This window comes from Lithobates pipiens, unplaced genomic scaffold, assembly GCF_037356315.1.
Source record: "Lithobates pipiens isolate NorthernLeopardFrog02 unplaced genomic scaffold, aLitPip1_a1.2 Scaffold_3, whole genome shotgun sequence".
NCBI classification, from domain to species: Eukaryota; Metazoa; Chordata; class Amphibia; order Anura; family Ranidae; genus Lithobates; species Lithobates pipiens.
Window position 1 is genome coordinate 260,129,464 of NW_027507790.1, and position 22,955 is coordinate 260,152,418.

The following is a 22,955-nucleotide window of genomic DNA, read 5'->3' on the forward strand; positions in this document are numbered from 1 at the left end:
GGAGTGCTTGCTACTGTTAAGGCACGTACATACAATCAGACTTTTTGACAAAAAAACATGCAAATTAGCTGTTTTAAGGCAACATCCAACCATGTGTACGCTCCATCGGACAAACTTTTTTGGTTTTCATCTGACTTTTGTTGGCTGTGCGAGCAGGCAAACTTTCCAGCAACAAAAGTCCAATGGAAGAAAGTCTGATCCGATGTGCATAGGACTTTTGTGCAAAGTACAAACACGCATGCTCAGAACCAATGCAAAAGATCAGACAACAATACAGAAGTTGACCAAAGGTGGCGGTAAAGAGCAGAAAAACCACGTGATTTGGTGAAAGTTGGCTGAAAAAGTCCTGCCGTGTGTATGCAATACAAGTTCATGGCTGACGCCCTTTGTTCAAAAATCCAAGGGAAAGTTTGTACAAAGTCCGATCGTGTGTATGAGGCTTTAGAAGAAAGAGATCCATGTTCCTGCTTAGCAGAAAACACAAGAACTGTCTTCCTCTTTGACAGAACGGCAATCTGCCTTGTTTACATAGGCAAAGCGGCGGTCTGCCTATATCGGGAATGATCGGCGGGTCCCAACGGACATCCGGTCTGCTGGACCCGCTCATTGGCTCCCACTGTGTCCAATCACAGCGGGAGGTGGACATTGGCGGCACACGTGCGTGCTGCAGACCAGGAAGTGCAGGATCATGTACAGGTACGTGATTCTGCCTGTAGCAGCCGCCCCACACTATATGTAGGCGGGGTGGTCGGCAAGCTGCTAAGCTGATGTTAGAAGCGGATTGGCTACCTTGTACGGCTGCACCAGATTTTAGTAAATAATGGATGCCAGATAAACCCACATTTCAATCTCCTCTGACTGACAGTTTTACTTCCCTGTAAACATTGGACTAATAACTCAGACTCTGAGCCCCCCGAGTATACATGGCAACTTTCTGGAAGAAACAAACAGTCATCCATTACAAAAAAGAAAAAAAAAAAAAAAAAAGAAACTTCAGATAATTTTTGTGCCAAGTTTAGGAAGGTGAGCAGCACAATTGCAGTCACATAGACATGTAAAAGCCATCACTTATCAATGTCCCCAGAGAGCCGGGGGAAATATATTTGAGTCTGGCATGACAGTATTAAATGAGAAGAGAGCCTCTCCTGCCAGCAGCCGGCAATAGATTTTACTCCCAGCTTTCAGCACTTTCTCAAATTCAGACAACAACCAGAGATTAACAAAAAAAAAGGAGCCCAAAGTTAAATCATCGCTATGGAGCAAAACTTCATCTGAACACAACAGTTCTAGGTCAGAGAATGGGTTGGCATTAATAAAAAAAAAAAAAAAAACAATATAAAATTTGCTAAAACAAGGTTTCTCAACCTGGGTGCTGTCCGAGTTCCTCCGTGGGTGTCGTGAGCACGTAGATCAGCGTCATGAGTTGCCATGGGGCCACCAGCAACCTGCCCACCACTGACCCTCTAGGGCCAGGAACACATGGTGTCATTCATTGCTGTGGTTATTATGGCGGCCAGCTCGCCCGCACCATGGCCATGGATAACACTACAAAAAATGTGTCTAAATGCTCCCACCCAGCTGTATTTAGATGGCTAATGTTACTGCAACATACAAACCATCACCGTAATCAATAAAAGTGAATACTTTTCCAAATATGGAAAAAAATATCAATAAATAAATATTACACAGAATTCATAAATGCTCTTAAAAAATATCATTAAACGATAAGGCTCGGTTCACACCAGACGCGGCACGACTTGCCGCGCCGCGACCTGACAAGTCGCCCCCGTTCTGTACTACGGAACCGTTCTAATAGGAGCGACTCGAGTCGCTCCGACTTAGAAAAAAGGTTCCTGTACTACTTTTGCGGCGACCTCGGGCGACTTGCATTGACTTCTATACAGAAGTCGTTTTGCAAGTCGCCGCTGAGGTCGCGGCAGGTCGTGCCGCGTCTGGTGTGAGCCAAGCCTAAGGGTGAAAAAAGAAAATATTGATAAATATTAGCCCTTGTACACACGGTCGGACATCCTGACGGAAAATGTCCGATCGGACCGTGTTGTCGGATAATCCGACCGTGTGTGGGCTCCATCGGACTGTTTCCGTCGGAATATCCGACCGACAAAGTTTTAAAGCTGGGCTATAACATTTTCCGACAATATGATCCGATCGGACTTTGTCCGATTCGTTTGTAGAGAATTCCAATCGGACAAAGTGCCACGCATGCCCAGATCAAATTCCTAGACCAAAGTTATTGGCTACTAGGCTGAACGTAGTCCCGTCCTAACGAAATAACACAATCACGTTCTGAACGATCAGATTTTCCGACAACTATGTCTGACTGTGTGTACAAAGGGCTTACACAAATTAATAAATTAAATAGTGAATAAATATAAATTATTCGAATTAATAAATAATACTAATGTATGGCAGTGAGCAGACAAGGTGAAAATGTAAATTAAACACTTGTACAAACAAAGATTGACAAAGTGCCCAAAGCCCAAAGTGAAATAGTCCACTTAAAATGTGTATCACATCTTAGTAGCTGCAGCTTCAGAAATTTAGGTGATTTTTTATTTTTAATTTTTATTTTTTTAGATTAAGAGCGCAGTATTTTTTCCACTTTTCCCCATGTATAACACTGATTCACAGTAATGTAACGAGAATTGATGTTGAAGCGCTGCGAAGAAGTCCAGATACAACCCAAGGAGGCGGTGGAGATCCTCTGGAGTGTAGATGCCACCTACCCCGCAAACCAGATTATTTACTGTACACCAACATCAATACCCTATGATTAAGATGACAATACCAGCAGTTTAACCCTAAGGGTCCAGCACTAGTCTTCCACTTTCCTCAAGTGATCCAGAGTAGGCAGTATGTAGGGCCACCTTCAGTATTCAGAATACAGAAGTCTGCCTCATCCAGACCTCCCCAATCCATTACCTTCTGATGCCCTACTGGAGCCAAAAGGCAGGGTTCTGGGATGAAGAGGAGACAATTGATTGGGGGGGGGGGGGATTGGTGGTTCATGACTGGCAGGCCACAGATTTGATGGAGGCACTCATGGTGTGAAGGGGGAAACTTCCAAGCTGCTGCTAACAAAGCCAACAGAATATTGGCATTAAAAATTTGATCAACTCCAGAGATAAAACGATAATTCTCCCGCTCTACAAGACTCTGGTCCGGCCGCACCTGGAGTATACTGTCCAGTTCTGGGCTCCAGTCCTCAGGAAGGATGTACTGGAAATGGAGCGAGTACAAAGAAGGGCAACAAAGCTAATAAAGGGTCTGGAGGATATTAGTTATGGGGAAAGGTTGCGAGCACTGAACTTATTCTCTCTGGAGAAGAGACGTTTGAGAGGGGATATGATTTCAATATACAAATACCGTACTGGTGACCCCACGATAGGGATACAACTTTTCGCAGAAGGGAGTTTAACAAGACTCGTGGCCACTCATTAAAATTAGAAGAAAAGAGGTTTAACCTTAAACTACGTAGAGGGTTCTTTACTGTAAGAGCGGCAAGGATGTGGAATTCCCTTCCACAGGCGGTGGTCTCAGCGGGGGCATCGATAGTTTCAAGAAACTATTAGATAACCACCTGAACGACCACAACATACAGAGATATACAATGTAATACTGACATATAATCACACACATACAGTGCCTTGCGAAAGTATTCAGCCCCCTTGAACTTTTCAACCTTTTGCCACATTTCAGGCTTCAAACATAAAGATATAACATTTTTATTTTTTGTGAAGAATCACCAACAAGTGGGACACAATTGTGAAGTGGAACGAAATCTATTGGATTTTTGAAACTTTTTTAACTAATAAAAAAAATGAAAAGTGGGGCGTGCAAAATTATTCGGCCCCCTTGCGTTAATACTTTGTAGAGCCACCTTTTGCTGCGATTACAGCTGCAAGTCGCTTGGGGTATGTCTCTATCAGTTTTGCACATCGAGAGACTGAAATTCTTGCCCATTCTTCCTTGCAAAACAGCTCGAGCTCAGTGAGGTTGGATGGAGAGCGTTTGTGAACAGCAGTTTTCAGCTCTTTCCACAGATTCTCGATTGGATTCAGGTCTGGACTTTGACTTGGCCATTCTAACACCTGGATACGTTTATTTGTGAACCATTCCTTTGTAGATTTTGCTGTATGTTTGGGATCATTGTCTTGTTGGAAGATAAATCTCCGTCCCAGTTTCAGGTCTTTTGCAGACTTCAACAGGTTTTCATCCAGAATGGTCCTGTATTTGGCTGCATCCATCTTCCCCTCAATTTTAACCATCTTCCCTGTCCCTGCTGAAGAAAAGCAGGCCCAAACCATGATGCTGCCACCACCATGTTTGACAGTGGGGATGGTGTGTTGAGGGTGATGAGCTGTGTTGCTTTTACGCCAAACATATCGTTTTGCATTGTGGGCAAAAAGTTTGATTTTGGTTTCATCTGACCAGAGCACCTTCTTCCACATGTTTGGTGTGTCTCCCAGGTGGCCTGTGGCAAACTTTAGAGGAGACTTTTTATGGATATCTTTGAGAAATGGCTTTCTTCTCGCCACTCTTCCATAAAGGCCAGATTTGTGCAGTGTACGACTGATTGTTGTCCTATGGACAGGCTCTCCCACCTCAGCTGTAGTTCTCTGCAGTTCATCCAGAGTGATCATGGGCCTCTTGGCTGCATCTCTGATCAGTCTTCTCCTTGTCTGAGCTGAAAGTTTAGAGGGACGGCCAGGTCTTGGTAGATTTGCAGTGGTCTGATACTCCTTCCATTTCAAAATCATCGCTTGCACAGTGCTCCTTGGGATGTTTAAAGCTTGGGAAATCTTTTTGTATCCAAATCCGGCTTTAAACTTCTCCACAACAGTATTACGGACCTGCCTGGTGTGTTCCTTGGTCTTCATGATGCTCTCTGCGCTTTCAACAGAACCCTGAGACTATCACAGAGCAGGTGCATTTATACAGAGACTTGATTACACACAGGTGGATTCTATTTATCACCATCGGTCATTTAGGACAACATTGGATCATTCAGAGATCCTCGCTGAACTTCTGGAGTGAGTTGGCTGCACTGAAAGTAAAGGGGCCGAATAATTTTGCACGCACCACTTTTCAGTTTTTTATTTGCTAAAAAACTTTCAAATATCCAATAGATTTCGTTCCACTTCACAATTGTGTCCCACTTGTTGGTGATTCTTCACAAAAAACTAAAATGTTATATCTTTATGTTTGAAGCCTGAAATGTGGCAAAAGGTTGAAAAGTTCAAGGGGGCCGAATACTTTCGCAAGGCACTGTAGGTTAGACTTGATGTACTTGTGTCTTTTTTCAGCCTCACTGGCTATGAGGAGACTCTTATGTGATGGTAGAAGCTCTGATGTAATGAGGAGACTATGATGTGATGGTAGAAGCTCTGATGTAATGAGGAGCCTCTGATGTGATGGTAGAAGCTCTGATGTAATGAGGAGCCTCTGATGTGATGGTAGAAGCTCTGATGTAATGAGGAGCCTCTGATGTGATGGTAGAAGCTCTGATGTAATGAGGAGCCTCTGATGTGATGGGAGAAGCTCTGATGTAACGAGGAAACTCTGATGTGATGGGAGAAGCTCTGATGTAATGAGGAGCCTTTGATGTGATGGTAGAAGCTCTGATGTAATGAGGAGCCTCTAATGTGATGGGAGAAGCTCTGATGTAATGAGGAGCCTCTGATGTGATGGTAGAAGCTCTGATGTAATGAGGAGCCTCTAATGTGATGGGAGAAGCTCTGATGTAATGAGGAGCCTCTGATGTGATGGTAGAAGCTCTGATGTAATGAGGAGACTATGATGTGATGGGAGAAGCTCTGATGTAATGAGGAGACTATGATGTGATGGTAGAAGCTCTGATGTAATGAGGAGCCTCTGATGTGATGGTAGAAGCTCTGATGTAATGAGGAGCCTCTGATGTGATGGTAGAAGCTCTGATGTAATGAGGAGCCTCTGATGTGATGGTAGAAGCTCTGATGTAATGAGGAGCCTCTGATGTGATGGGAGAAGCTCTGATGTAACGAGGAAACTCTGATGTGATGGGAGAAGCTCTGATGTAATGAGGAGCCTCTGATGTGATGGTAGAAGCTCTGATGTAATGAGGAGCCTCTAATGTGATGGGAGAAGCTCTGATGTAATGAGGAGCCTCTGATGTGATGGTAGAAGCTCTGATGTAATGAGGAGCCTCTAATGTGATGGGAGAAGCTCTGATGTAATGAGGAGCCTCTGATGTGATGGTAGAAGCTCTGATGTAATGAGGAGACTATGATGTGATGGGAGAAGCTCTGATGTAATGAGGAGACTATGATGTGATGGGAGAAGCTCTGATGTAATGAGGAGACTATGATGTGATGGGAGAAGCTCTGATGTAATGAGGAGACTATGATGTGATGGGAGAAGCTCTGATGTAATGAGGAGACTATGATGTGATGGGAGAAGCTCTGATGTAATGAGGAGACTATGATGTGATGGGAGAAGCTCTGATGTAATGAGGAGACTATGATGTGATGGGAGAAGCTCTGATGTAATGAGGAGACTATGATGTGATGGGAGAAGCTCTGATGTAATGAGGAGACTATGATGTGATGGGAGAAGCTCTGATGTAACGAGGAAACTCTGATGTGATAGGAGAAGCTCTGATGTAACGAGGAGCCTCTGATGTGATGGGAGAAGCTCTGATTTGCAGTTAATTTCATCAGGTGGTTGCTCAGGTGTTCAAGTATACCAATGACAAGTAACATTTCCATTTTTTTTTTTTTTTTACATTTAGGACTCCAAGATTTAACATGTTATAAAATGGTCCTGTGATTGAAAAAAGGTTGAGAAATGCTGCGCTAAAGTACACGTGAACAGGATTGGCTTAATCGCTTGTCTGGAATACACCTTTAATTACCAGGACATATTTCAGTGCTCCGATAGTTTGACTGACTTACTCAGTAATGCAACACTATACCCAAATTAATTTTATATCATTTTTTTGAAAAACAGATAAAAGAACTTTAGTTAGTGGAATTTAAAGAAGAAGAAGAAGAAGAAGAAGAAGAACTTTGCCAAGGGCTATTAAAAGTCAGCAGCTACAAATGCTGTAGCTGCTCTCCTTTAACAAGCAGATATTTACCAGCCCAGGAGTCTAGCACTGTTGTCCTTGGAACCAAAGGGGGGGGGGGTTAATATCTACTAGCTGGTGCTACCATGATCTAAACATATATCTTCTAGATTGTAAGCTTTAACAAGCAGGGCCCTCTAGTCCCTCCTGTATTGATCTGTATTGTACGTGTACTGTCTGCCCTCATGTTGTAAAGCGCTGCACAAACTGTTGGCGCTATATAAATCCCGAATAATAATAATAATAATAATATAAACATCTGCGATTGCTGTGATTAGTCTCTCTACGAGTAAAGCGAGTGAAAGTAGAGAGAAAATGTCTTTAATAGAAAGTGCAGAGACATGACCTTTGCGGGTGCTGAGAGCAAAACGTTGGCCAAGACCCAACGGCAGAAAGGAGAGATCCCGTCCTATGTAGCTACTGGGGAGGACGCCTTTGGACTCACACCAAGTGATGTATGCCTTCCCCATTGGATGATAGACCTTCTAGGACAGTGATGGTGAACCTTGGCACCCCAGATGTTTTGGAACTACATTTCCCATGATGCTCATGCACTCTGCAGTGTAGTTGAGCATCATGGGAAATGTAGTTCCAAAACATCTGGGGTGCCAAGGTTCACCATCACTGTTCTAGGAAGTGGACTTTAACCATCGTAGGACTCACAGACTCAGATATGCTCCTGTCTCTTATACAGTGCCTTGAAAAAGTATTCATACCCCTTGACATTTTTCCACACTTTGTCATGCTAAAACCAAAAACGTAAAATGTATTTTATTGAGATTTTGTGTGACAGACCAACACAATCTGGCACAGGATTGTGAAGTGGAAGGAAAATGATAAATGTGTTTTACATTTTTTTTTACAAATAAATACAGTAGAGCAAAAAAGTATTTAGTCAGCCACCAATTGTGCAAGTTCTCCCACTTAAAAGGATGAGAGAGGCCTGTAATTGTCATCATAGGTATACCTCAACTATGAGAGACAAAATGTGGAAACAAATCCAGACAATCACACTGTCTGATCTTTGAAAGATTTTATTTGCAAATTATGGTGGAAAATAAGTAAAAGTAAAATAACTTGTCGTGTTTGGAGGAGAGAGAATGCTGAGCAACCAAAGAACACCATACCTACTGTGAAGCATGGGGGTGGCAACATCATGCTTTGGGGCTGTTTCTCTGCAAAGGGAACAGGACGACTGATCCGTGTACATGAAAGAATGAATGGGGCCATGTATTGTGAGATTTTGAGTGCAAACCTCCCATCAGCAAGGGCATTGAAGATGAAATGTGGCTGGGTCTTTCAGCATAACAATGATCTCAAACATACCGCCCGGGCAAGGAAGGAGTGGCTTTGTAAGAAGCATTTCAAGGTCCTGGAGTGGCCTCGCCAGTCTCCAGATCTCAACCCCATAGAAAACATTTGGAGGAAGTTGAAAGTCCGTGTTGCCCAGCGACAGTCCCAAAACATCACTGCTCTACAGGAGATCTGCATGGAGGACATGGAGGCCAACATACCAGCAACAGTGTGTGACAACCTTGTGAAGACTTACAGAAAACGTTTGACCTCTGTCATTGCCAACAAAGGATATATAACTATCTAAGTATTGAGGTGAACTTTTGATATTGACCAAATACTGATTTTCCACTATAATTTGCAAATAAAATCTTTCAAAAATCAGACAATGTGATTGTCTGGATTTGTTTCCACATTTTGTCTCTCATAGTTGAGGTATACCTATGATGACAATTACAGGCCTCTCTCATCTTTTTAAGTGGGAGAACTTGCACAATTGGTGGCTGACTAAATACTTTTTTGCCCCACTATATCTGAAAGTGTGACGTGTATTTGTATTCAGCCCCCTTTACTCTGATACTCCTAACAAAGATCTAGTGGAACCAATTGCCTTCAGAAGTCACCTAATTAGTAAATAAGAGTCCAGCTGTGTGTAATTTAATCTCAGTATAAATACAGCTGTTCTATGTAGCCTTCAGAAGTTTGTTAGAGAACCTTAGTGGACAAACAGCATCATGAAGGCCAAGGCACACACCAGACAGGTCAGGGATAAAGTTGTAAAGAAGTTTAAAAAGCAGGGTTAGGTTATAAAAAAATATCCCAAGCTTTGAACATCTCACAGAGCTCTGTTCAATCCATCATCTCCTGAAAATGGAAAGAGTATGGCACAACTGCAAACCTACCAAGACATGGCCGTCCACCTAAACTGACCGGCCGGGCAAGGAGAGCATGAATCTGAGAAGTAGCCAAGAGGCCCATGGGAACTCAGGAGGAGCTGCAGAGATCCACAGCTCAGGTGGGAGAATCTGTCCACTATTAGTCGTGCTCTCCACAAATCTGACCTTTATGGAAGAGTGGCAAGAAAGCCATTAAACTGGTAACCTGTAAAGGCTTTGAAAGCATCGCCTATGGATTTTTAGGTACCACAGTCTGTTGCCCTTCCACGGGCGTACTCAATTTTAAAGCGTGACATGTTAGATATCTATTTACTCGGTGTAACATCATCTTCTATATTTTACCAAACAACTGGGTATTATATTGTGTTTTTGCACATTATAATTCATTAAAGTTAATTTTTTTCCCCCAAAAATGTTTGGTTGTAAAATCACTGCGCAAATATCAAATGACATAAAAATATGCGATACCCACCAACTTATTCGCTAGGGCCAATAATGTGTGTGTGTGTGTGTGTGTATATATATATTAAATATACACACACACACATTTTTTTAAGCAGAGGCTCTAAGTTCTAAGTCGTTTTATAGCAAATAAAAAAAAAATCCAGATTTTTGCCTATAGAAGAGGAATGTCAGAATTGACCTGGACTTGACCTGGGTAAAGTCACACTTGGTAGGGCTGCAGGTCACAGCATTTTGCAAATTCAGTTCATTCACCATAGCTAGATATTTTGCAGGAAAAAAAAAAAAAAAAAGCAAGCGCGAAAAACACAGTACCTTCTCATAGTAAACGATCCCATACTCCTTGTCATCGCTCTTCACACATGGAAATTCAACCATCAGGTACATAAAGTTGGAACTACGCTTTTCACTCTGCAAGAAAAAAAAAAAAAAAAAAGATTATTAATAATAATAATAATAATAATAATAATAATAATAATATGAATCCCTGGACATCTTCAGCTGCCTTGGTGCATGTTGTGTACTAGGAGCCAGCTAAGCTGCAGTACACAACAGGGAACAAGTCGGCAGGAAAGGAGGACAGAATGAGCTGTCATAATGTATCTTTGGGTCTGCTGCTTCTTCTCTGTCCAATCAGAAGTCTGGGGGTGTGTACTTGACAAAACTGTGCTGCTGCTGCTGCACTAGAGATCTGGCTGTGCTGTCCGATAGGGGAGGTCTGTGTCGCACAACAGAAAATCCTTTGGCAAATAAGACAGTTCCCATACACAGGGCTAATATTGATTGGACCCTGGGCAAAATTTTTCTTGGGCCCCCCCCCCTCCCCCATGTAATTTCACTCTCCACCTCCTCTAAGACATGCAATAAATAGCAGCTAGACTTAAAATCAGTTTAATGTATCAGATCAGGCAGCAATTGAGATTGGTTGCCAGCGGTTACAGCATATCATTACTGCTTACTGACTTAGTCGCTAGAGGTTACAGCACACATTACGGCTCACTGATTAGTTGCTAGTGGCACTGATTAGTTGCTAGTGGTTACAGCAAATGATTTCTGCTTCTTAATCAGTTGCTAGAGGTTACTTTACAGTATTACTGCTCACTGGTTGCTAGAGGTTACAGCGCATCATCTCCTGCACTACATATGAATGCCGCCTTTATTTACATATCAATGGCGCTGGCCGCAGCTATTTACTTATGAATGCCGGTTATTTACATGGAAACACAGGGTCTGCAGGTCAGTCACCTATACACAACAATAAGGCAGAGCTGGGCAGCATTAATACCAGTATTTCACACTGAGATATCGGGACACAGCACAGGACTAAAATTTCAAAGGATAAGGGAATTTAAACCAGGATAGTTGGCAAGTATGAGGCAGCTGCTTTGGGCCTCACAACAATCACTGGGCCCAGGGCAGCTGCCCCTTTTGCCCTGCCATAAAGACGGCCCTGCCTATACACATAACTCACCTGTGTATTTAGCTGCCTGTCATCTCTCACATACAGACAGCCATTAAAGGGAGCCCATGAAATGTAAAAATGGCATTAGATCATACAAATATATAATAGTAATCACATGAAAGGGTTTAATGTAAAAAATGTATCTCTGCTTAAAGCGGAACTTAAGTCTGTCCCATCTTCTGGCGCTGCCATTATGGAGCATGCACAGATGGCCCGATAGGTACTTCTCATGTCACATACACACGACCGGACTTTCCGACAGAATAGGTCAGACGGAATCATTTCATCGGATAGTCCGATCGTGTGTGGGATAATCTGATTGTTTTTCTTTTAAAAATTCAGACGGACCTAGAAATAGAACATGTTTCAAATCTGTCCAACAGACTCAATTCCTATCATGAAAACTGTTTGTCTGTATACTGGTCCGACGGACTGAATACGACGCAAGGGCAGCTATTGGCTACTGGCTATTTAACTTCTTTTTCTAGTCCCGTCGTACATCATCACGTTCTAAACGAACGGACTTTCGAACGGACTTTCGAACGGACTTTCGAACGGACTTTCGAACGGACTTTCGAACGGACTTTCGAACGGACTTTCGAACGGACTTTCGAACGGACTTTCGAACGGACTTTCGAACGGACTTTCGAACGGACTTTCGAACGGACTTTCGAACGGACTTTCGAACGGACTTTCGAACGGACTTTCGAACGGACTTTCGAACGGACTTTCGAACGGACTTTCGAACGGACTTTCGAACGGACTTTCGAACGGACTTTCGAACGGACTTTCGAACGGACTTTCGAACGGACTTTCGAACGGACTTTCGAACGGACTTTCGAACGGACTTTAGTCCATTCATGTGTGGTCAAGTCCGTTCGTTCGGAACTCCGTCAAAAGTCCGTCAGGAAGACCGTTGGATCTAGTCTGCCGGAAAGTCCGGTCGTGTGTACGCGACATAAGTCTTTGGGTTCTGGGAAAGTCCCTCCGTACATCTGCGCACACAGTGATGTGTAAAGACAGGGAAGATTTGGGAAGTCTAACCCTCTTTACGAAAGGCACAAACACAGAAACCTTCTGCGCTTAGAAGTGGGTCTGCACAATGTACAGCGCCTCGAAAAAGTATTCACACCCCTTGAAATTTTCCACATTCTGTCATGTTACAACCAAAAATGTAAATGTATTTTATTGGGATTTTATGTGATAGACCAACACAAAGTAGCACATAATTGTGAAGTGGAAGGAAAATTATAAATAAATGTAAAAATTTTTTTACAAATAAATATGTGAAAAGTGTGGCGTGCGTTTGTATTACACCCTTTAGGCCGGGTTCACACTGATACTACACAACAATCATACAACTGTCATCCTACTTTGTATTGCAACATCAGTCCTTAAATGTATATTTTTTTATACTTCTCTAATATATTGAATTTTAATTATTTCCAATTTGTGTTCAATTACTGGGTATCGAGATAGTCCATTAATCACCAATGACATTACACGGCATTTTTTATGGAGTAGTCCATGTTAACTCACCCTTCTCTTTCCATCAGTCCTACATTGGTCTTACATCCATCCGACTTGAATGATCAGGATACTTACTTTGATCCAACTTTCTGATAGTCTGACTTGTCCTTTGACCAATCAAAACAATCCCAGTGTGACAAATTCCCTTTACTGCTGCCGCAATCACCATTTTGGATGTCACAAGTCGGATGGTTAGGACAAAGGATCCTACTTTGATCCGACTTCAATGATAGTCAATGGGCTGAAGTAGGATCAAAGTAGTGCAGGAACCTTTTTCAAAGTAGGACCGACTTGTGTCGGACCAGTTAAGACAACTCTCATGGGAAACCACTGATTTACACATGTCATGCAACATGAGCCCCCCAAAATCGGAGCGTTTTTTGTACAAGTGTGAACCCGGCCTTACTCCGATACCTCTAACTAAAATCTAGTGGAACTAATTGCCTTCAGAAGTCAACTAATTAGTAAATAGAGTCCACCTGTGTGTAATTTAATCTCAGTATAAATACTGCTGTTCTGTGAAGCCCTCGGAGGTTTGTTCTCAATTTTGGTCTCATCTGGTCAGAGCACCTTCATGAACAAACAGCATCATGAAGGCCAAGGAACACACCATAGTGGTCAGGGAATCCATCATCGGAAAACTGAAAGAGTATGGCACAACTGCAAACCTACCAAGATATGGCCGTCCACCTAAACTGACAGGCCGGGCAAAGAGAACATTGATCAGAGAAGCAGCCAAGACATCCATGGTAACTCTGGAGGAGCTGCAGAGATCCACAGCTCAGGTGGGAGAATCTGTCCACAATACAACTATTAGTCATGCACTCCACAAATCTGGCCTTTATGGAAGAGTGACAAGAAGAAAGACATTGTTTGAAAAAAGCCATAAGAAGTCTTGTTTGCAGTTTGTGAGAAGCCATGTGGGGGACACAGCAAACATGTGGAAGAAGGTGCTCTGGTCAGATGAGACCAAAATTTTACTTTTTGGCTTAAAAGCAAAACTATGTGTGGACTGCACATGACCCTGAACACATCAACCCCACTGTGAAACATGGTGGTGGCAGCATCATGTTGTGGGGATGCTTTTCTTCAGCAGGGACAGAGAAACTGATCAGAGTTGATGGGAAGATGGATGGAGCCAAATACAGGGAAATCTTAAGCCCCGTACACACGAGAGGACTTATGTCCGACAGACATCCGAAGGAGTTCTGCCGGAGTTCTGCCGGAGTTCCGACAGAGTTCTGACGGACTTTTCGACTGAGCGGACTTGGCCACACACAATCACACCAAACTCCGACGGATTTGAACGTGATGACGTACGACTGGACTCGAATAAGGAAGTTCATAGCCAGTAGCCAATAGCTGCCCTAGCGTCGGTTTTAGTCCGTTGGAATAGCATACACACGAGTGAATTTTTCGGAGGAACTGGGTCCGGCGGAGTTCCGTCGGAAAAATTTGAAGCATGTTCCATTTTCTAAAGTCCGTCAGACTTTTGCCAATCAAAAGTCCGTTGCAGCCCACACACGATCGAATAGTCTGACGGAATCATTCCGTCGGACTTTGGATGTTGAAAAGTCCGCTCGTGTGTACGGGGCTTTAGAAGAAAACCTGTTAGAGTCTGCAAAAGACTTGAGACCAGGGTGGAGGTTCACCTTCCAGCAGGACAACAACCCTCAACATACAGCCAGAGCTACAATGGAATGGTTTAGATCAAAGCAAATTCATGTGTTAGAATGACCCAGTCAAAGTCCAGACCTAAATCCAATTGAGAATCTGTGGCAAGACTTGACAATTACTGTTCACAGACGCTCTCCATCCAATCTGACAGAGCTTGAGATATTTTGCAAAGAAGAATGGGCAAACATGTCCCTCTCTAGATGTGCAAAGTTGGTAGAGACATCCCCAAAAAGACTTTCAGCTGTAATTTCAGCAAAAAGGGGTTCTAAAGTATTGATTATAGGGGGCCGAATACAAATGCACCCCACACTTTTCACATATTTATTTGCAAAAAAATTGGAAAACCATTAATTTTCCTTCCACTTCACAATTATGTGCCACTTTGTGTTGGTCTATCACATAAAATCGTAATAAATTACATTTATGTTTTTGGTTGTAACATGACAGAAAGTGTGGAAAATTTCAAGGGGTGTGAATACTTTTTCAAGGCACTGTAAGCAGGATATACTTCCATCCCGGCTTGTATAGATATACCTAGTTTTGCTGTTCTCTTAAGACTGGGGTAGTCTGGACAACTGGAACCACAAAAAGAGAGAGGGGGCACACAGACCTAGTGTAGTATCCTAAAACCATGGCCTTATTAATATAAAAAACGGTAAGTACTATGCGCACAAGATAACAAATGTATCAAGCTCATCACATAGTACAACTTCATCCATGTCATGTGGTAAGAGAAAGTAAAGATCCTATAGGCTAACGCATTTCGAGCACCAGCCTCTTCCTCAGAGCTAACAGGACTGTTATCTACACCCCTCTTATATATCAATATGTCATGACTGATTGTTAAATGTGGGCATGTCAGACCCACCCCCTGGGCGTGGTCAGGCCCTTACAAATAGCATGATTTAAACAAGAGATAACACCAAGCTTTACACAAAACACGCATATGCGGATGTATAAAGCACATGTGAAATTAATGTACATTAAAAAATAAATAAAAAAAAACATGTTCCTGGACAGGTGGCAGGTAATGCCCGGATGAGATGCTGAGCCTGCACAATTAAAAGAACAGAAAAGGAGTCCAATAAATGAAAGCAGTGGACCAAGGACAGTCAGGATGGGGAGGAAAGAGCTAGAGCAGTGGTCTCCATACTGCCGCCTTGGGGCCAGATCCAGCCCTTTGCCTTCTTTTATCTGGCCCTAGGGGCACTTTTTTCATCTACTGATACCAACAATGGGGCATCATTTCCCCCATTGACAGGAATGATTGGGCACAATTCCTCCCAACATCAATTATGGGGCCCAATGACACAAATGATGGGGCACAACTTCTCCCAATGACACAACGATGGGGCACAATTTCCTACAATGTTATCAACAATGGGAATCAATGATGGGGCACAATTTCTCCCAATGACATCAAGGATCAGGCACAATTCCTCACAATCACATGAAGGATGGGGCCCAATGACACCGATGATGGGGCACAATTCCCCTCAATCACATTAACGATGGTGCCTAATGACACCAATGGATGAGGCACAATTCCTCACAATGAAATCAACGCTGGTGCCCAATGACGCTAAAAATGGGGCACAATTTCTCCCAATGACATCAACCATGGGTCCCAATGATGGGGCCCAATCCCTCCCAATGACAACATTGATGAGGACCAATAACACCAACGATGGGGCTTTATTCCTCCCAACAAAATCAACAATGGGGCCCAATGACACCAAGGATGGGGCACAATTCCTTCCAATTACATCATTAATGAGGCCTAATGACACCAATGATAGGTACAATTCCTCCCAATGAAATCGAGGATGGGGCCAAATGACACCAATGATGGGGCACAATTTCTCCCAATGACATGGGGACCAATGATGGGGCACAATTCTTCCCAATTAAATCATTGATGAGACCCAATGACACCAACGATGAGGCATAATACCTCCCAATGAAATCAACGATGGGGCACAATTCCTCTCAATGACATCATTGATGAGGCCCAATGACATCAACGATGGGACATAATTCTTCCCAATGAAATCAACGATGGGGCCCAATGACACCAATGATGGGGCACAATAACTCCCAATCACACCAACGATGGGGCACTAGTCCTCCCACTGACACCAAAGATGAAGCATTGCTTATTCCCACCTATGTCTGCACTTTTTCTACTCTCCCACAGTCCGGGCCCCCTTCAAGTCTGAAGGGCAGTAAACTGGACCTTTGTTAAGAAAGTTTGGAGACCCCTGGGCTGAAGGATGCTGGATGCCTCCCAGTCAGGGAACGAGGCGGGTTCTATCCGACTTGCTGCATCTTCTAATGCACTTTGCAAGAAGCACACGTTGTGCAGTGAAATCAGAGTAAGCCATTTCATTCCAGGAGAGAAGCCGCTACAACTGTGTAGGACCTGAGAGAAGGCTGGAGGTCAGCTATAACATGAGCACTTACTGCATATATCCGATAGTTTCCATTTAAATGGCCTGACAGCGGCGTCATCCTTCAGCCCCCGCTAAGAGTGTAACTTTGGAAAGACTTTTACCATTTCCCCCTAAATGTAGTCTGTGACATTTCGTGTTGTACGGCTCATTATGAAAGAGCTACAATAAAAGGTTTTATAAGAAAGCTCCTAAATTTCTTGCCTAATAAAAGATGCACAATAAAGGAGACTTTAATTAACACAAGAGAGCTGGTCTGAGCATCTCTCTTTAATGTGGTGTGGAATATGTCCGCTAAGAGAGGAGATCACATCAGACAAGGGCTCTCCAAAGTCATGGCTGAGGACACACATCTCCTCCACTCTTTCCAACTCCTGGAGCTCTCCGACAGGAGTGTGCTCACCAATTCTGCAGCTAGGTCTACGTCTGGCCGCAGGTCTGGCTCAAGAGCGTAAACCCTCCTACCTCGAAAAACCACCCCCCCCCCCAAAAAAAAAAATCATCAGCATTTCAATCCTTAGATAAGGTGGCTGCATTTGTTTTCTCTTTCTTGGGCATCCTTCCTTCATTTTCACCTTGTGATCCTGCCAGTAAGGGCTCATTTGCATGAGCTTTGTCCTCTGAAGAGCAATCCATGATGGATCGCTTTATAGAAAGAGTGTGACAGGTGATGAGGAAGTGTTATGCCACCTTCTCACCGCCTTCAACTGCTCCTGTTCAATTCCTTATCCCCGATTCAGATTTTGATCTGCAATTGCATTTTTTGTAGAATGTTCTGTAGCAGTAATATTTCACATGTAATGCCCCTGAACAAAGGTCTCAACATTACATAGTTAGGTTGAAAAAAGAGAGTCCATCCAGTTGAACCACAAAAACAAAAAAAACAAAAAAACACAATAATAACATACAATCCCATATACCCAATTCTATCCCCACAGCTGATCCAGAGGAAGTCAAAAAACCCCAGCAGAGCATGATCCAATTTTCTAAAGCAGGGGAAAAAATTCCTTCCCTATTCCCCCCCCCCCCCCCCCCCGAGAGGCAATCAGATTTTCCCCGGTCAACTTTACCTGTAAATGTCAGTACCCAGTTACATTATGTACACTTAGGAAATAATCCAGGCGTTTCTTAAAGCAATCCACTGAGCTGGCCAGAACCACTTCTGCAGGGAATTTATTCCACATTTTCACAGCTCTTACTGTGAAGAAACCTTTCCGTATTTGGAGATGAAATCTCTTTTCCTCTAGACGTAAAGAGTGCCCCCTTGTCCTCTGTGTTGACTGTAAAGTGAATAATTCGACACCAAGTTCACTATATGGACCCCTTATATTTATACATGGTGATCATATCCCCCCCCCCCCCCTTTAATCTCCTTTTATCAAGATTGAATACATAGTTAGTAAGGTTGAATAAAGACACCAGTGCATCCAGTTCAACCCGAGTGAGTGTCCACAACTGTCCCTATCCCTGTACATTGCACACTCACATCGGCCCCTACCCTCAAGGAGCCCACAATCCAAGGTCCCCATTCATATACTAGGGCCAATTTTGGACAGAAGCCAATTAACCTTCCCACATGTCTTTGGAGTGTGGGAGGAAACCAGATGTACCCGGAGGAAACCCACGCAGGCACAGGGAGAACATGCAAACTCCAGGCAGGTAGTGTCATGGTTGGGATACGAACCAGCGACCCTTCTTACTGCTAGGTGAGAGTGCTAACCTCTATACCACTGTGCCGCCTAATAAATTCAGTTCCTCTAATCTTTCCTCATAACTGAGCTCCTCCATGCCTCTCATCAGTTTGGTTGCCCTTTTCTGCACTTTCTCCAGTTCCCCGATATCCTTTTTGAGAACTGGTGCCCAAAACTGAACTGCCTATTCCAGATGAGGTCTTACTAATGATTTGTACCAGGGGAAAATTATATCTCTCTCTGGAGTCCATACCTCTTTTGAAGGAACATTGAAGGAACTGTATTCATATTGTGGAAATTTTATGAAGATGTCTTATAATATATATTCTAATAGTGTCTCCCAGTGTTAGTTCTCCTGCAACCCGCTCTAAAGAGCTGTCTGGGGCCGACTGACGCTGGTTGAGATCCGTTTGGTAGTGAAAAGCTCCTTGGGGATCTAAAGAAGTGTTTGCAGAGTGGGGATATGTATGCCAGCGAAGGGCCCCTGTGCAATGCACAAAACGATCGTTGGGGGGGGGCTGCTAGCTGCTATAATAGCTGCCAGCAAAAATGCGCCAGCTGAGCTTCTCTACTCTGCGTCAATGGACACCTGTACACTGTTGCTTACCTAACTGTTTAACTCTTTACAGCTTAACATCTGCAGCCTGGTGCTTCCGGTATAAATGGTATTTAACACCTTTTCTGCTTGTATATGTGGTTAACCTTTCTTAGCTACCTGTATGGCCTAATGCTGCCTTCTAACATATGAGGAAAAGTGTAATTTCTGATCATAGATCAGTCTGGATTTTATTACCTATCCTGCTGACTACATTAAGCCCAGGTTCACACTGATACAGGTTAGAAACTGTGCAAGTTCAGCTGAACTCACATGATTTCTAACCTGCAATGCAGTCAGACTTCAGGGGCGATTTGACAGACATCTATGCAGGTTCATACACAGATGTCTATTGAAATCACCTCCGAAGTCTCCAAAAGTAGTGCAGGAACTACTTTTGGGAATCTTTGCTACGCTGATTTGGACAGTGCCATTGCCGGCAATAACTGCCGATTTCGCATGTGATTTTACATGTGAAATCACAGGCCAAATTGGCCCGATGTGAACGAGTGCTTAAGATTGACAAATATATATATATATATATATATATATATATATATATATATATATTTTTTTTTTTTTTTTGTGTCTTTTTAACTACACAACTCCTATTCAGAGTACAGTGCAGTTTGCCGAAAAGGCCAATGATTTTGCCCCACCTCCTTATGATCTATCCAATCTCTGTTGTGCCTGCCCCATCAGCTGCGGCCATACTCTACCCACTGATGCACACACAGACACACATTTGTGTGTAAGTTAAGGTGTGCAGGACAGGTAAGATTAGAAGGCAATTGGAGACCCTTAATGGGCACTGGTGAGGCTGCACTGATGGGCACTGGTCAGGCTGCGCTGATGGGCACCGGTCAGGCTGCGCTGATGGGCACCGATGAGGCTGCTCTGATGGGCACGAATATGAGGCTGTGCTGATGGGCACTGGTAAGGCTGCAATTGGTACCCACTTTTAATGTACAGAGAGGAAGAGGTGGGGCCTAAAGAGTAAGGGGTGTGGTTTACAGACAGGGCGGGTCTTAAACATGAATGGGCGTGACATTGACAGGAAGGAGTGGGTCATATTTAGATTAGATTAGAGGGTGCACAAGTTTAGTCAAGCCTAGAGTAGCACAAAACCTAAATACACCACTCTACCCAGCATGCGCCTCCCGATCTCGCGCATACGCATAAAGTACAAAGCGCGTCACACTCATTGTTGCCTAACATTGCGAAATTTCCTGTTTGGAAATAACACGATGCCACCAGCGGAGGATGCCCACTGATTTCTGGGATTGATAAAACTCACATCCCAAGAGCCAATGTGGCGGCCAAAATAAATGACGTACCTCACCGTGACGTGGTACACCGAAAGAGGAGAAAATTTACTACAGAACAAACAAAAAAAAAGTTCAATGCGGTATTAGAAAGCAGTAACAAACAGGCAGGTGCAAATTTCAAAATAGGGGGTGAAACGCAGATTTTTAATCTAATAGACTAAATCTGAACTTGTATAGATTTGACACATTGGGGTGACACAAGCTCTTCTATAAAGGTTTAAATGACACCAACAACAGAGCCGCCTCCCCCCGGATGGACACAACGGATGAGGTGTCTCCAGTGGCGGGAGAGAAGACGGAGCTGTCTGCGCACTTACCTCATTGATCATCTCAATCTCACGGAAAGTCAATCTGTCCAGCCAGTCCACTTTCACCATGTGACCTTGCCGGTGTGCCTTGGTGAGCTGCAAGATAAACAATACAAGCTGAAGATGAATCTGCTTATATTTAGCTTTCTCTAGTTCCCCTCCATCAACATAAGAACATTTTCAATATAACATTTCTGTATACATTTCATACTTTAAAGGAGAAGTCTGAGAATGCAAAAAAACAATCATACAAACTCACCTCCATGCTGTATCTGTTCCCTGACAGCTCCAAGGACTGAGTCCATGGACTGAGCGATCACATCACCACAGATTGCTCAGTTCTCAGTCCGCTTGGAGCTGGGAGCAGGGGCTGTCAGTCGTTGCTCTCTGCTCTACCTCTCCAGAACTCACTCAGTCTGCAGAGGGGGCAGCTGGATCAGCTCTCAGTGGTGCATTATTGTTGGGATCCTTCCATAACCTTGCAGCAGCTCTGTGACATCAGCCAACAGCAGACTTTATACCTGCTCTCAGCTGATTCTGATATGGCTTTGACCATACTTCACTTAACAATTCTTACCCTAAGCAGCTCACCCTGCTTCTCCTCCCTGCAGTGACTCTGCAGCTCAGCTCATCCTTCATCTCATCTCCCACAGGTGATCAAGCAACTCACCCTGCCCCCCCCCCCCCTACATGAGATTCAGCAGCCCAGCTCTCTACCCTTCCACAAGTCATCCAGCAGCTTGGCTCACCCCCTTCTCCACTACCAGCAGCAGCTCCTCCCACCCTCCTCCCCTTCCATCAGCAACTCCTCCCACCCTCCTCCCCTTCCATCAGCAACCCCTCCCACCCTCCTCCACCTTCCATCAGCAGCTCCTCCCACCCTCCTCCCCTTTCCATCAACAGCTCCTCCCACCCTCCTCCACCTTCCATCAGCAGCTCCTCCCACCCTCCTCCACCTTCCATCAGCAGCTCCTCCCACCCTCCTCCACCTTCCATCAGCAGCTCCTCCCACCCTCCTCCACCTTCCATCAGCAGCTCCTCCCACCCTCCTCCACCTTCCATCAGCAGCTCCTCCCACCCTCCTCCCCCTTCCATCAGCAGCTCCTCCCACCCTCCTCCTCCTTCCATAAGCAGCTCCTCCCACCCTCTTCCTCCTTCCATCAGCAGGTCCTCCCACCCTCCTCCCTCAGCTCCTCCCACCCTCCTCCCCCTTCCATCAGCAGCTCCTCACACCCTCCTCCCCTTCCATCGGCAGCTCCTCCCCCTTCCATCAGCAACTCCTCCCACTCTCCTCCCCCTTCCATCAGCAACCCAGCAGCACCTCACACCCACCTCGCCACCCCCCCCCCCCCCCGCCCCCCACATAGTGACTCAGCAGCCCTGCACCCTTATCAGCAGTAGTAAACCTAAAACCAAAAAATGATTATATTGCAGTTTACCAATCATTAGATGTGGTGGCTGCATTTGTTCTGTTTTTTTAGGCTTTCTCTCTTTGTTTTCTGTTGGTGAGCTGGCCAGTATCACACCTCTTGCAATAGTGGGGGGAAGGAGTACAGGGGGCACCTTTGGACAGCAGCATTGCCAGTGGGGTTTTCACTTTCTTGTCACTTATTATAATAAACACTATTGTTACTTCACCTACATGTGTTTTGGGTTTCCTTTGTGCAGTCCACACAGTCTGGTCTACTAATTCCCTGGTAACATTGCAAGAACTCCATGTGTGTTTGGCTGTGCCTCTGTGCTTAGTGGGTCTAATGGGAGTGGTTTCATAATTATCTATCAGCTGTGCACCAGCAGAGCACTAGTGAGGAAGCCTGCTGGGCCTGCATCCCTTTATGCAGGCCATACATGGTCAAATTTCGAACGAATTTTCTTTTCAAAATCAGAAAATTCGTTTTTTTTTGTGATCCGATGACGCCACCATTGATTTTCGAAATTCGGCCGACCAAGCTTTCAATTTCACCTCATGTTGCTACAGAAAATAATTTTCTTGGCTGGGAATATTCTTTTCTCTCCGTAAATTTTCTTTTATCTCCGTACATTTTCTTTTCTTATTACGTTTCTCGCACGATTCTCCCATCATTGATTAGAAAATCGTTAGTTTTTCTAAAAATTTCCAACATGTCCGATTCCTCAAATT

General features: G+C 44.0%; 1 protein-coding gene across 2 annotated transcripts in view; it reads right to left on the minus strand.

The window, feature by feature from the left end:
• PIK3C3 (phosphatidylinositol 3-kinase catalytic subunit type 3) overlaps positions 1-22,955 on the minus strand; it is a 352,843-nt gene that overhangs the window by 290,316 nt on the left and 39,572 nt on the right. For both annotated transcript variants that reach the window (XM_077463088.1, XM_077463087.1), the window contains 2 exons: positions 20,825-20,911; positions 10,090-10,185 (listed from right to left, as the gene is read on the minus strand). In XM_077463088.1, the coding sequence (XP_077319214.1) occupies positions 10,090-10,185; positions 20,825-20,911 (183 nt within the window). The remainder of the gene's footprint in view (positions 1-10,089; positions 10,186-20,824; positions 20,912-22,955) is intronic.